General features: G+C 41.4%; 1 protein-coding gene across 1 annotated transcript; it reads left to right on the top strand.

Moving 5' to 3' along the window:
- Positions 1-4154: 4154 nt before the first annotated feature.
- Positions 4155-13055, top strand: LOC133576098 (terminal nucleotidyltransferase 5A-like). The gene is made up of 2 exons (XM_061929079.2): positions 4155-5156; positions 10818-13055. The coding sequence occupies exons 1-2, from the start codon at positions 4743-4745 to the stop codon at positions 11631-11633; spliced, it is 1230 nt and encodes a 409-aa protein (XP_061785063.1). The 5' UTR covers positions 4155-4742; the 3' UTR covers positions 11634-13055.
- The last annotated feature ends 657 nt before the right edge of the window (positions 13056-13712 follow it).

The following is a 13712-nucleotide window of genomic DNA, read 5'->3' as shown; positions in this document are numbered from 1 at the left end:
TTAGAGTATGACTGTGTGGGTTCCCTCCGGGTACTACGGCTTCCTCCCAGTTCCAAAGACATGCACCTGGGGATAGGTTAATGGGTACACTAAATTGGCCCTAGTGAGTGAATGTGAGTGTGAATGTTGTCTATCTATCTGTGTTGGCCCTGCGATGAGGTGGCGACTTGTCCAGAGTGTACACCGCCTTCCACCCGAATGCAGCTGAGATAGGCTCCAGCACCCCCCGCGACCCCGAAAGGGACAAACGGTAGATAATGGATGGATGGATGGATGGAAGTCTCTTATTCTTTTTAATAACATTGTTCTTCTGAAGCTAACAATAATAAATAAAATACTTCTTACCATTAATGCGACTTCTTGAATGGGTGCGGTAGAAATGGATGGACGGATTAAAATGCATGAGAATGTTTTATATTTTGAACGTTATTTTCAACACTGTGATTACCTGCAGAATTATTCATTACTTATCGTGTTAAGCAATGTCAGCTAAGATTTATCTGAGAGCCAGATGCAGTCATCAAAAGAGCCACATCTGTCCGAGAGCCATAGGTTCCCTACAAAGTTTTTGCATATATTGTTTTTCAAATCACCTGACATGTATACTGTGTATATGTGTCCTGGGCATGATGTTAAAGTGCATCCGGCAGTGGAGGCTCCTCTATGGGGTCCTGGGGCACTAGGAGGTTAACCCCTTTACTACTGTTACCCCAGGTGGCCATGGCAAAGGCCTAGTACCTGACTGCCCCCTAGCCAGGGATACGGTGAAGACCTCAACGGCGGAGCAGGCGGAAGACGGTAGATTTAAGAACTACCACAATGGCTGCGATGGCGGAAGAAGGCTGCAGCAGAAAAGGGTCCCCATTCGTCTTGGACTCCATGCCACTGGAACCTGATCGTGTGGTGACTGTCTGTGCACCAGTCTCCCCACGTAAAACAAAGTCACGCACAGGCATCCTCCATGAAGGGATACACCCCTACCAGGAGGATCGTCATACTCGTTCGAGTGACCGCCGATAATGATAATGTATATGTACATCATTTATCAATTTTTTAAACGTAATTTTGTATATACATGTTACAGGTTATATATATTTTATTATTGAATGTATCAAATGTGATGAATATTTAAAGGCCTACTGAAACCCACTACTACCGACCACGCAGACTGATAGTTTATATATCAATGATGAAATCTTAACATTGCAACACGTTAGCTTACTAAAGTGCAATTTAAAATTTTGCGCAAAATATCCTGCTGAAAACGTCTCGGTATGATGACGTCAGCACGTGACGTCACGGATTGTGGAGGACATTTTGGGACAGCATGGTGGCCAGCTATTAAGTCGTCTGTTTTCATCGCAAAATTCCACAGTATTCTGGACATCTGTGTTGGTGAATCTTTTGCAATTTGTTCAATGAACAATGGAGACAGCAAAGAAGAAAGCTGTAGGTGGGAAGCGGTGTATTGCGGCCGACTGCAGCAACACAAACACAGCCGGTGTTTCATTGTTTACATTCCCGGAAGATGACAGTCAAGCTTTACCATTGGCCTGTGGAGAACTGGGACAACAGAGACTCTTACCAGGAGGACTTTGAGATGGATACGCAGACACGGTACCGTGAGTACGCATGCAGCTGCGGCTTCCAAACATTTGATCGCTTGCCCGTACGTGCGTGCCGCTCTGTGCATGTCACGTACGTAACTTTGGGAACTTTGGGGAAATATATGTGCTGTATGAACTTTGGGGAGGTGAACGGTACTTTTGGGCTGTGGGATTGAGTGTGTTGTGCAGGTGTTTGAGTTGTATTGGCGGGTTATATGGACGAGAGGGGGGAGGTGTTTGTTATGCAGGATTCGTTTGTGGCATATTAAATATAAGCCTGGTTGTGTTGTGGCTAATAGAGTGTGTTTATTTACTGTTTTAGTCATTCCCAGCTGAATATCAGGTCCCACCCGCCTCTCACAGCATCTTCCCTATCTGAATCGCTCCCACTGCCCTCTAGTCCTTCACTCTCACTTTCCTCATCCATGAATCTTTCATCCTCGCTCAAATTAATGGGGAAATCGTCGCTTTCTCGGTTCGAATCGCTCTCGCTGCTGGTGGCCATGATTGTAAACAATGTGCAGATGTGAGGAGCTCCACAACCTGTGACGTCACGCTACTCGTCTGCTACTTCCGGTACAGGCAAGGCTTTTTTATCAGCGACCAAAAGTTGCGAACTTTATCGTCGATGTTCTCTACTAAATCCTTTCAGCAAAAATATGGCAATATCGCGAAATGATCAAGTATGACATAGAATAAGAAAATCGCATTTCAGTAGGCCTTTAATGGACCACAATGGAAACAAGCCTTTTGGCTTTTTGTGCCATCCATTTGCCTTTTTAAAGCATTACATGGATTCAATTCTCTAAGATGTCAATAAACTTCTCAATCAATCAAAAAAACCTGCTCTAAATAATTGTAAATTTACAATTAGATTAGAACATGTTGTCTAATTTAGATGGGTCTTTGTTTTTTTTGTGTTTTTTTCTCATTAGTTTTTTGGCCCATACTAAACATTTGGTTATCATTGTAATAAAGGCCAACTGAAATGAATTTGTTTTATTTAAACGGGGATAGCAGATCCATTCTATGTGTCATACTTGATCATTTCGCGATATTGCCATATTTTTGCTGAAAGGATTTAGTATAGAACGACGACGATAAAGTTCGCAACTTTTGGTCGCTGATAAAAAAAAGCCTTACCTGTACCGGAAGTAGCGTGACGTCACAAGTTGAAAGTCTCCTCACATTTCCCCATTGTTTACACCAGCAGCGAGAGCGATTCGGACTGAGAAAGCGAGGATTACCCCATTAATTTGAGCCAGGATGAAAGATTCGTGGATGAAAAACGTGAGAGTGAAGGACGCATCTTTTTTTCGCTCTGACCGTAACTTAGGTACAAGGGCTCATTGGATTCCACACTCTCTCCTTTTTCTATTGTGGATCACGGATTTGTATTTTAAACCACCTCGGATACTATATCCTCTTGAAAATGAGAGTCGAGAACGCGAAATGGACATTCACAGTGACTTTTATCTCCACGACAATACGTGAAGCACTTTAGCTTCGGAGCTAACGTGATAGCATCGTGCTTAAATGCAGATAGAAACAAAATAAATAAGCCCCTGACTGGAAGGATAGACAGAATTAAGATCAACAATACTACCAAACTCTGGACATGTAACCACACGGTTAATAATGCTGTTGCTAACGACGCCATTGAAGCTAACTTAGCTATGACCTCGACAGAGCTATGCTAAAAACATTAGCTCTCCACCTACGCCAGCTCTCATCTGCTCATCAACACCGGAGCTCACCTGCGTTCCAGCGATCGACGGCGCGACGAAGGACTTCACCCGATCATCGATGCGGTCGGCGGCCCGGAGAAGGAGGAAGTCAACCCAGACAGGTGAGGACAGCGGTGCGGCGGCGGGCGTTGTAGCTTTCGACGACACCCCGGCCGCCATCAGAGTCGGCAAGAAACATATATTTCCCCAAAGATACGTATGTGACAAGCACATAGCGGCACGCACGTACGGGCAAGCGATCAAATGTTTGAAAGACAAAGCTGTAGTCACGGTAGCGCGTCTGCTAGCCAACTCAAAGTCCTCCTTGTTGTGTTGCTGCAGCCGCCGCGCTAATACACGATCCCGCCTACAGCTTTCTTCTTTGCAGTCTCCATTGTTAATTGAACAAATTGCAAAATATTCACCAACACAGATGTCCAGAATACTGTGGAATTTAGCGATGAAAAAAGACGATTTAAGCTGGCGACCGACCTATTCCAAAATGTCTGATTCAACTATTGACGTCATGTGCATACGTCATCATACCGAGACGTTTTCAACCGGAAGTTTCCCGGGAAATTTAAAATTGCACTTTATAAGTTAACCCGGCCGTATTGGCATGCGTTGCAATGTTAAGATTTCATCATTGATATATAAACTATCAGACTGCGTGGTCGGTAGTAGTGGGTTTCAGTAGGCTTTTAAAAATGTTGGCGATAAATCAATTGAAGCAGCCAAAATAGTCGGCTCTTTTTTGGTAGTCAAGCAAAAAGAACGATCTCCCCAAAAGAGCAGAAATGCCCATCAGTACTCCTAACTGCACTCATAACAGGGACAGTCGCTAAGGCGGTGGTTCCGCCTGTCAATCAACAGACAGCCCGCCCCCTTTGAGGGCTTCTCTTTCTCTAGACGGGAAGCGGGGCTGCTAAAAAAAAAATAAAAAAAAATAACTCGCTTAGTTTGCAGCTGTGGAAGTTTCTACGCTATGACATCATACACGCACTATCGGCGACACAGAAAGGGCCAAAATGTGAGTCCTCAACCAGCATACACCACTTTGTTAAAGTAGGTGTGCCAGAGTGACAGCTCGTTTGCGCACTGGTAGCACTTCGTTCATCTTTCTTTGGGACATATTGGACGCGTCGGTGAGTCTTGCGGACTAAAAGTGGACAAAAGGGGACTTTTGGAGTGGATACGGACGCTCCAGCCTGGCAGCAGCGACGCACGGTGACTAATAAGCGTCACGACCGGGAGGCAGCTTGAATTAAATTTGTCTGGAGTGCAGACCTTATGTAAGAAGTAGGACAATCATATTAAGAGTTTGTTCCGCCATGTGCACGCAAGTGACGGACGCCAGTGCGTAAAAAGTGGCCCAGCGACTATTGTAGGAAAAGTTTAGAAAGAAAAGATGGGCGAGAATGTGGATTCGGTGGGCGCCGACGGGAATAGCGTCAACCTGAGCGTGCTCAACTGGGAACAAGTGCAGCGGCTGGACGCCATCCTCACCGGCTCTATCCCCATCCACGGCCGCTGGAGCTTCCCCACGCTGGAGGTGAAGCCGCGCGACATCGTCAAGGTGGTCCGCAGCCGCATGGAGGAGAAGAGGATCCACGTCCGGGAGGTGCGGCTCAACGGCTCGGCGGCCAGCTACGTCCTGCATGAGGACAGCGGCCTCGGGTGGAAGGACCTGGACCTCATCTTCTGCGCCGAACTCAAAGGGGAGACGGAGTTCAGGATGGTAAAAGATTTGGTTCTGGACTGCCTGCTGGACTTCTTGCCTGAGGGGGTGAACAAGGAGAAAATCACACCTATGACATTAAAGGTAATGTTTTATGTATTGTAAATGTTCGATTATTCGAGTAATAAGATAAAATAAACTATAGCAGGGGTGTCAAACTCATTTTAGCTCAGGGGCCACATAGAGGAAAATCTATTCCCAAGTGGGCTGGACTGGTAAAATCATGTCATGATAACTTAAAAATAAAGACAACTTCAGATTGTTTTCTTTGTTTAAAAATAGAACAAGCACAATCTGAAAACATACAAATCATAATGTTTTTTTTTTTTTTACACTTACATGTTGCTGTTCATTTGGCGTGATTTATAATTTCTGAATAAATTATGTGATACATTCATCAGTCAAATAGGTGTTTTAAAATGCTGTCATTGGTGTAGCATTTTAATCTATCAGAACATGTAATAATTAGTAATATCAAAATCAAATTACAGGATGATAATGTAATTTCCTCAACTGATGTACTAACATTATGTGGCGTATTCTGTACATATGTAGCATCATCTACAACAAAACTTGTGCATTTGGACCCATTTCATGAATCACACATGAAGTTAGAAGGGGATACATGTTATTTCAGCATATTTATGTGCGCCCAGATATTGTGTCCCCAGTCCTCCATCTTAACCGGGCACATAGCTCCGCCCCCTCTGAAGTCAGACACTCCTGTGGCAGGGATACAAAGAATTGCTACTGCGACATCCAGTGGACACATTTAGAAGAGCAGTTTCTTTCATTCATTCTTTTATCCGTCTGACACCCTTGCTTTATTGCCTCTATGCGTAGAGGAAAAATAGTTGAAAAACATGTTTTCTGCTTGCCACTACTTTCATTTTTTTTTTTTATAAATGCACATCATTAACATTGAAATTGCAATTTAAAATGTGTACATCACTCTCATGCGCACACTATTGCAGCAGCTTGGCGGAAACTATGTCCGCGTATTCATGTCCACATTCTATGTGGTCCGGATTTTATAAATTTTTATTAGTTACACTTGAGCAAAGCTTTGTTCAAATGGATTAATGGTTGAAGTCCTAATGTAAATCAAAGTTTTCGGTTTGAGACACCCAACAATAATAACACAAAACATTTTATAGAGAAAAATATAGTTAAATATGCAGAAAAACGCAAAATCCAAAGAAATGATGAATGAAATGGATGCATAAACATTCAATATCTCTTACATGTTAATTGAAGACTCATGGCAATGAGCGAAAAGGAAGGGAGGGGATAGCTAAGTGAACGCCACCTTCAGTTCGGACTTTACAAGTTCCTTCTTGAATTTAATGTATGTAATGTTTCTTTATAAAAATGCTGGCATTTGCAACTTTCTTTGGCCTTAGGGTAATTTATTTTGCTCAAAAGCACAAAAACTGAATCCCAACGCGTGCAATTATATGTTTGGTTACTCGATTAGACGAAATGATACGCGTACAAACAAATTAGATTTTGTTACACGCAATGATTGGCAGTACCATAACAAGGACAGCATACGAAAACCAAGGATACATTTTGGGGAAAATTGCCACTGTATGTTGAAAATATTCATCAACTTTTACAGCCAACTAATATGCAGCACAGAAAGGTCCTTTTCAAAGAGGATTCTGTGTAATCCAACCGGATTCAGATCTACATTAAATAGGCCAGCCTTCTAAATTATACCGACATTGGACAGGACTGACTGGTTGACTAATGGCCCACATTGAAGACATCACCACCAGAAACAAAACACCATTCATGCCTACTCGATCTGGTCTAGAGGCGAACATGTCCAACATGTGTTCATGATAAGCAGCGCTTGCCACAATTGATTGAGCATGCTCTCTCACAAAAGATAGAACAAAAAAACAAAAAACAGGAAGAGTGGTTAGGTACTAACTTTTGTGCAACAAAACTTTAGAAAAGTGTCATGTTTATTGGGAAATCCTTGCCAAATGTTCTGCTTCTGTGTACAGCATACATGTTATATATTTTTTGGGCCTTTAAAAAGGTGAACATGCATGGTGAGCTTGAAGTCCAATATTCTAATTAGCTAGTTTTTTCAGGGCCTCATTGAACTACAGCAAATTAAAGAGGTGGCTCAGACTTATATTTATTTAGATACCCTGGCTAACAAGCCCCAAAACCAGCTGCACATTCCCTATGAAATTACTTGTGAAAGCTGAGAAATGAACAATATATTGTAAATCACAGTATATCATAACTATATCTAATTTGGGGTCTGCATCTATTCGGTGCTACATATGAAGGCTGATTATGTAGTAAAAAAAAAAAAAAAATATATATATATATATATATATAAATACACAGTATATGTATGTATGTATGTATGTATGTATGTATATATATGTATGTATGTATATATATATATATATATATATATATATATATATATATATATATATATATATATATATATATATATATATATATATAAATATACAGTATATGTATGTATGTATGTTTTGGGCGGCATGGCGTAGTGGGTAGAGCAACCGTGCCAGAAACCTGAGGGTTGCAGGTTCGCTCCCCGCCTCTTACCATCCAAAAATCGCTGCCGTTGTGTCCGTGGGCGGGACACTTCACCCTTTGCCCCCGGTGCCACTCACACCGGTGAATTGAATGATGAATGATAGGTGGTGGTCGGAGGGGCCGTTGGCGCAAATTGCAGCCACGCTTCCGTCAGTCTACCCCAGGGCAGCTGTGGCTATGAAAGTAGCTTACCACCACCAGGTGTGAATGAATGATGGGTTCTACATGTAAAGCGACTTTGGGTACTTAGAAAAGCGCTATATAAATCCCAGTTATTATTATGTATGTATGTATATATATATATATATATATATATATATATATATATATATATATATATATATATATATATATATATATATAATGTCCCAATAATTGTGTGATATTATGCGTGATACAATGTGATATACAAACTGCATTATTATGACTTATTGCCATGAATATTATACAGAATATTTTTTTTCTTAGTTGTAGGCTTGTAGCCATTGGGGATGTATACTGTTAGGATGTTATCGATACCGATACCAATATTCCTTATCGATACCGGTATTCATCGTTACTCTTATCGGTACTATATGTAATTTATGTAAATAAAGATGGGAAAAATTGCATGTATTAGTATTTTTATTAGCAAAAGAGGTTGTGCACTTGCAACATTATAACATCTTACAGCAGGGAAGTATTTTATCAACACCTGCTTTTTAGGTCTTAAACAAGTCAACTATGCAAGGTGGAATGCAGTTGTTGTGTCATCATCTTGTAAAGACCACACAGATCTATCACTGTGTTTCTATTCATTACACTTACACTCATTATATCCATCCATCCTTTTTCTACTGCTTGTCCTTATAATAACATAAAAAAATAGTGATAAAATAATATTACGTATGGTATTCATGTTCATTCACAGACTTTTAACATAATATATCATATCAAATATATAATATACATCAATACATCCAATTAGCATGTTGGGTGTGTGTGCATTTTGTAACAATAGGAATTATTTGTGTTTATGTTGCATACGGACCTATTTGAGTGATGGACCGAAAGCCAGTGTTTTCAGCTGCCGACGTATGTGAAGTGAAGTGAATTGTATTTATATAGCGCTTTTCTCTTGAGACTCAAAGCGCTTTACATAGTGAAACCCATTATCTACACATTTAAAGCTCCGTTTAAACCAGTGTTGGCGTCACTGGGTAAAGTGTCTTGCCCAAGGACACAACGGCAGTGACTAGGACGGCGGAAGCGGGGATTGGACCTGGAACCCTCAAGTTGCTCTCACGGCCGCTCTGCCAACCGAGCCACGCCCGCCTGTGTCGTGTGTGTATTATATAAATAAATAAAAAACAGTGATTATTTAAAATATTCACATTTCTGAGTGGATTAATATTGACCTGTGGATTAGCTGGATCGCTTAGATGACGGTCGTGTTGACAAAGCGCGCCGTAGGGGGCAGTCGTGAGTTAAGTGGCGTGCACTTTAAACTGACGCTGACTCTTATTTGTGTGCGTGACTTTGAGGGACTTTTTGAGGAGGAAATATTGTTGTGTTACAAACTTGTGTGTGGTGTTGCTTCCTTATTTGTGATTATTACAATCTGATTATCATGTACTTGTGCAGAGTATCGGAACTTGAACTCAATGTGACAGCGTGTCATAATGACGACGGTCAGCCGGATGAAAAAAAACACAGATAGCTGTATCATTAGTTCAGAATCTTAACAGTCTTCCAGAACCGACGCAATTAGGAAATAGTACCAAAAATACTGGTCAGCGGTACACATCTCTAGTGGCCATATGTTTTACTTTTTTATTTATAAAATTTTTGTATTTATACCTGTTTACCCTGTGAGCTGTGCTGCTATTGTCATGTATACTGCATATGGTGTTATTGCTATTGGAACTATAATTTCCCTAAAGGCGGACAATTAGGTTTTTACCGATTCTAAATCTATTGTAATCTACATTTAATGCTAGTAATGTAGCCTTCAAGCATCTTGTCATGAATAATTATAGATGGGCTAGCCCAGGGGTCGGCAACCCAAAATGTTGAAAGAGCCATATTGAACCAAAAATACAAAAACAAATCTGTCTGGAGCCGCAAAAAAATAAAAGCCATATTACATACAGATAGTGTGTCATGAGATATAAATTGAATTAAGAGGACTTAAAGGAAACTAAATGACCTCAAATATAGCTACAAATGAGGCATAATGATGCAATATGTACATATAGCTAGCCTAAATAGCATGTTAGCATCGATTAGCTTGCAGTCATGCAGTGACCAAATATGTCTGATTAGCACTCCACACAAGTCAATAACATCAACAAAACTCACCTTTCATGCACAACCTTAAAAGTTTGGTGGACAAAATGAGACAGAAAAAGAAGTGGCATAAAACACGTCCTAGAAAGTCGGAGAAAGTTATACATGTAAACAAACTACGGTGAGTTCAAGGACCGCCAAAATTAGTAGGACAAAACGGCGCTCGCCAAATACTCGAATCAGTGAAGCATGTATAATATAAACAGTGTGCTTTATAACAATTAGGGAGGTTTGTATCATGTTTGTCCTCCCACAGGAACCATATTAAAACAAAAAATATATTTTTTCCCCCTCATCTTTTTCCATTTTTCATACATTTTTGAAAAAGCTCCAGAGAGCCACTAGGGCGGCGCTAAAGAGCCGTATGCGGCTCTAGAGCCTCGGGTTGCCGACCCCTGGGCTAGCCCATGTCATTTTATAAGATTTGAGACAGTTTTCCAAGATGTTTGATAGATAGATAGTACTTTATTGATTCCTACAGGAGAGTTCCCTCAGGAAAATTAAAATTCCAGCAGCATTGTACAGAATTGAGATCGAATTTAAAAAGTAAAAAGTAAATAATGGGGGTATAAATGGAAACAAAATAGAAAAATATTACAATAGAATAAAAATAAAAAGCAACAATGAGAATAAAAATATAACAGTAAAATAAGAATATAACAAGAGAAACTTTAGTTGCCAAATTTGGGAGTTAGTTACAGTAGATGCTGTAAGGCGTTAGTTACCCTGTAGTCACTGCTTTTGATTTAGAAGTACAAAGCTATTTGCTGATGCTACATGCAAACAGTTCCTTCTTCACCGCATGTTCCTCCATGTTTTTTTCAGGAGGCCTATGTGCAAAAGATGGTGAAGGTGTGCAACGACTCGGACCGCTGGAGCCTCATCTCGCTTTCCAACAATCGAGGCAAAAACGTGGAGCTCAAGTTTGTGGACTCCCTCCGGCGGCAGTTTGAGTTCAGTGTGGACTCGTTTCAAATTCGCCTGGACTCACTCCTGCTCTTTTACGAGTGCTCAGAGCACCCCATGGCCGCCACTTTTCATCCCACCATCCTCGGGGAGAGCGTCTACGGGGACTTCCCTGCCGCCCTGGACCACCTGCGCAAGCGTCTCATCTGCACCCGGAGCCCTGAGGAGATCCGGGGCGGGGGCCTGCTAAAGTATTGCCACTTGCTGGTGCGGGGTTTCCGCGCGGCCTCCGACAAGGAGATGAAAGTGCTTCAGCGGTACATGTGCTCGCGCTTTTTCATAGATTTTCCTGACGTGGGAGAGCAGAAGCGGAAGCTGGAGTCCTATCTGCAGAACCACTTTGTGGACCTGGAGGACAGGAAGTATGACTATCTGGCCGTGTTGTACGACGTGGTGCAGGAGAGCACTGTGTGCCTGATGGGCCACGAGAGGCGCCAGACGTTGGGCCTCATCTCTTCGCTGGCGCTGCGTGTGCTGGCCGAGCAGAACGCCATCCCCATTGCCGCTAATGTCACCTGCTTCTACCAACCCGCCCCATACGTCTCCAACTGTAACTTCAGCAACTACTATGTAGCTCAGGTCCAGCCTTTCTTCTCCTGCCCGCCCTCGCCACCCCGGCAGTACATTCCTCCCTCCCAGCATCCAATGTATGCCACCTGGCTGCCTTGTAGCTAAACCTCCACTACTACTATCTGTGCACACAGTGCACTCTTGAAGAGGGCCAATCTTACCGGTCCACCAAATGAGGGAAGAGAGAGAGTCCAATTTAGGCCAACCATGACAGGAAGTGTGAATGAGGACACGAGGACCAAGGAGGAGCTAACAAGCTGGGGTCTTGACTGACCCATCAGTTTGTAGGCTTTACTCACCCATCAGCCTGGACTATTGTTTTGGTGATATCTCGTGGAATGTGGACATTTTATCACAAATACAATCCATATCCTTTTTGAGGCCAACTAAAAGGACTTCAGGACTGATGGTGTTGATGTCGAGTCACTTTCTGTGCGTCACTAAGTGACTTCTTTAAAAATGCAAAAATGAGGAAGTGACAACTGTTCATATATCCACAAAGGTCTGCAAGAGAAACAACAAAACAATGCATGCTTTTTATGTCTTCAAGTGCCTGGAAACTTTTTGAAAAGAAAAGGGAAAACTATATTTTTGTGATTTTGTAGAAGTCTGTTCTGTTTTCAAGCTGGTAATGAATGTATTGTTTACCTGTGCTGGCTTTCTACACTGAGCGACCAAGTGATTTTCTTTTCTTGTTGTGGTCGTTGCTGCAATATTTAGGTTAAAGTCTTTGCTCTCAAACACGCCGATTACCAAAGAGGAAGTATCAACATAGAATTAGAAAAAGAAGAGAGGCGTATAAAATGCTTATACCAATTAAATAGAAGGGACATTTTCAGTTTGCCAGTTTCATTTCTTATACGATGCAGAATAAAGTGAAGTGAGTCATAACCCAATAAAATATTTTCGCACACTTGAAGGGGTGAAAATGGAATGATTAGAAATACAGTGCACAGCATTTGACATATGCAAACGTAAAATGTGAGTAGATGATTTCTAGTGAACTAAACTTAACTTTGCACATCATTACGGTGTGTAGCATTTTGCACTGTCATTGCACTTTTGCGACACTGAGATTAGTACATCTATACAAACAAGCAGACTCAGTTAAGTCCACAAGTATTTGAACAGAGAAGTAGGCTGCCTTTACACAACAACACAACTATGGAATTTAAATAGAACAAATGTCATTATCAATAAACAACAGTAAGCTGTTCTATTAGCAGTTGACTTGAGTATTATCCTTATTGTTATTTACAATTATTGTCCACAAGGTACTCTGTAAAAAAAAAAAAAAAAAAAGGCAGTAATTCCTGTATGGTACATGTTTGTACAAGCTCTTAAATTAAAGCTGAAAGTCACACCTTGACTGTTTTTTTTTTTTAATTATTTCCATTGTAAGACCTTGGTTTTCATTGGTAGTCCAGTTTAGTTAGCCCAAACAGACTAGTTTGTTACCCACAATGTTTGGCCTTACGATAACGGAGACAGTTTACGAAAAGTGGCAACATTTTGGCAACAATTTTTGGCAAAAAACTAAAGATACAAAATGTGGAGGCGTCAAAAGCTGAGGTAATGAAGTGAAGTGAATTATATTAAACAGCGCTTTTTCTCTTGTGACGCAAAGCGCTTTACATAGTGAAACCCATTATCTACATCTTTAAGCTACATTTAAACCAGTGTGGGTGGCACTTGGAGCAGGTGGGTAAAATGTCTTGCTAAGGACACAACGGCAGTGACTAGGATGGCGGAAGCTGGAATCGAATCTGGATCCCTTAAGTTGCTGGCACGGCCGCTCTACCAGCCTAGCCACGCCGCCCAGGTGCTGCTCAGTATCATCTAAGACTAAGTAGATCCCTCACATTGTGATACAGTTTTTCTTCTCAAGCGACAATAGTATATAGAATAAAGGGGCCCTATTATGCAAAACCAAATGTTCTTACCTATTGGTACCTTTTGTTTTGTATTTGGGATCTGCATAAGTCCGGAAAATTTGAAATCAAACTATGAAGGCATTACAGATACATTTATTAAACAATCTCGCCTTCTTTCATACTTCTGCTAAACCAGTGGTTCTTAACCTGGGTTCGATCGAACCCTAGGGGTTTGGTGAGTCGGCTTCAGGGGTTCGGCGGAGCCTCCGATGCGGATGTCGAGACACACCTGACTCATCGTGTAAATAAA

Source organism: Nerophis lumbriciformis, linkage group LG34 (assembly GCF_033978685.3).
Source record: "Nerophis lumbriciformis linkage group LG34, RoL_Nlum_v2.1, whole genome shotgun sequence".
Classification (NCBI taxonomy): domain Eukaryota; kingdom Metazoa; phylum Chordata; class Actinopteri; order Syngnathiformes; family Syngnathidae; genus Nerophis; species Nerophis lumbriciformis.
The sequence above is the reverse complement of the archived record's forward strand: the minus strand, read 5'-3'. Positions and strand labels throughout refer to the sequence as shown.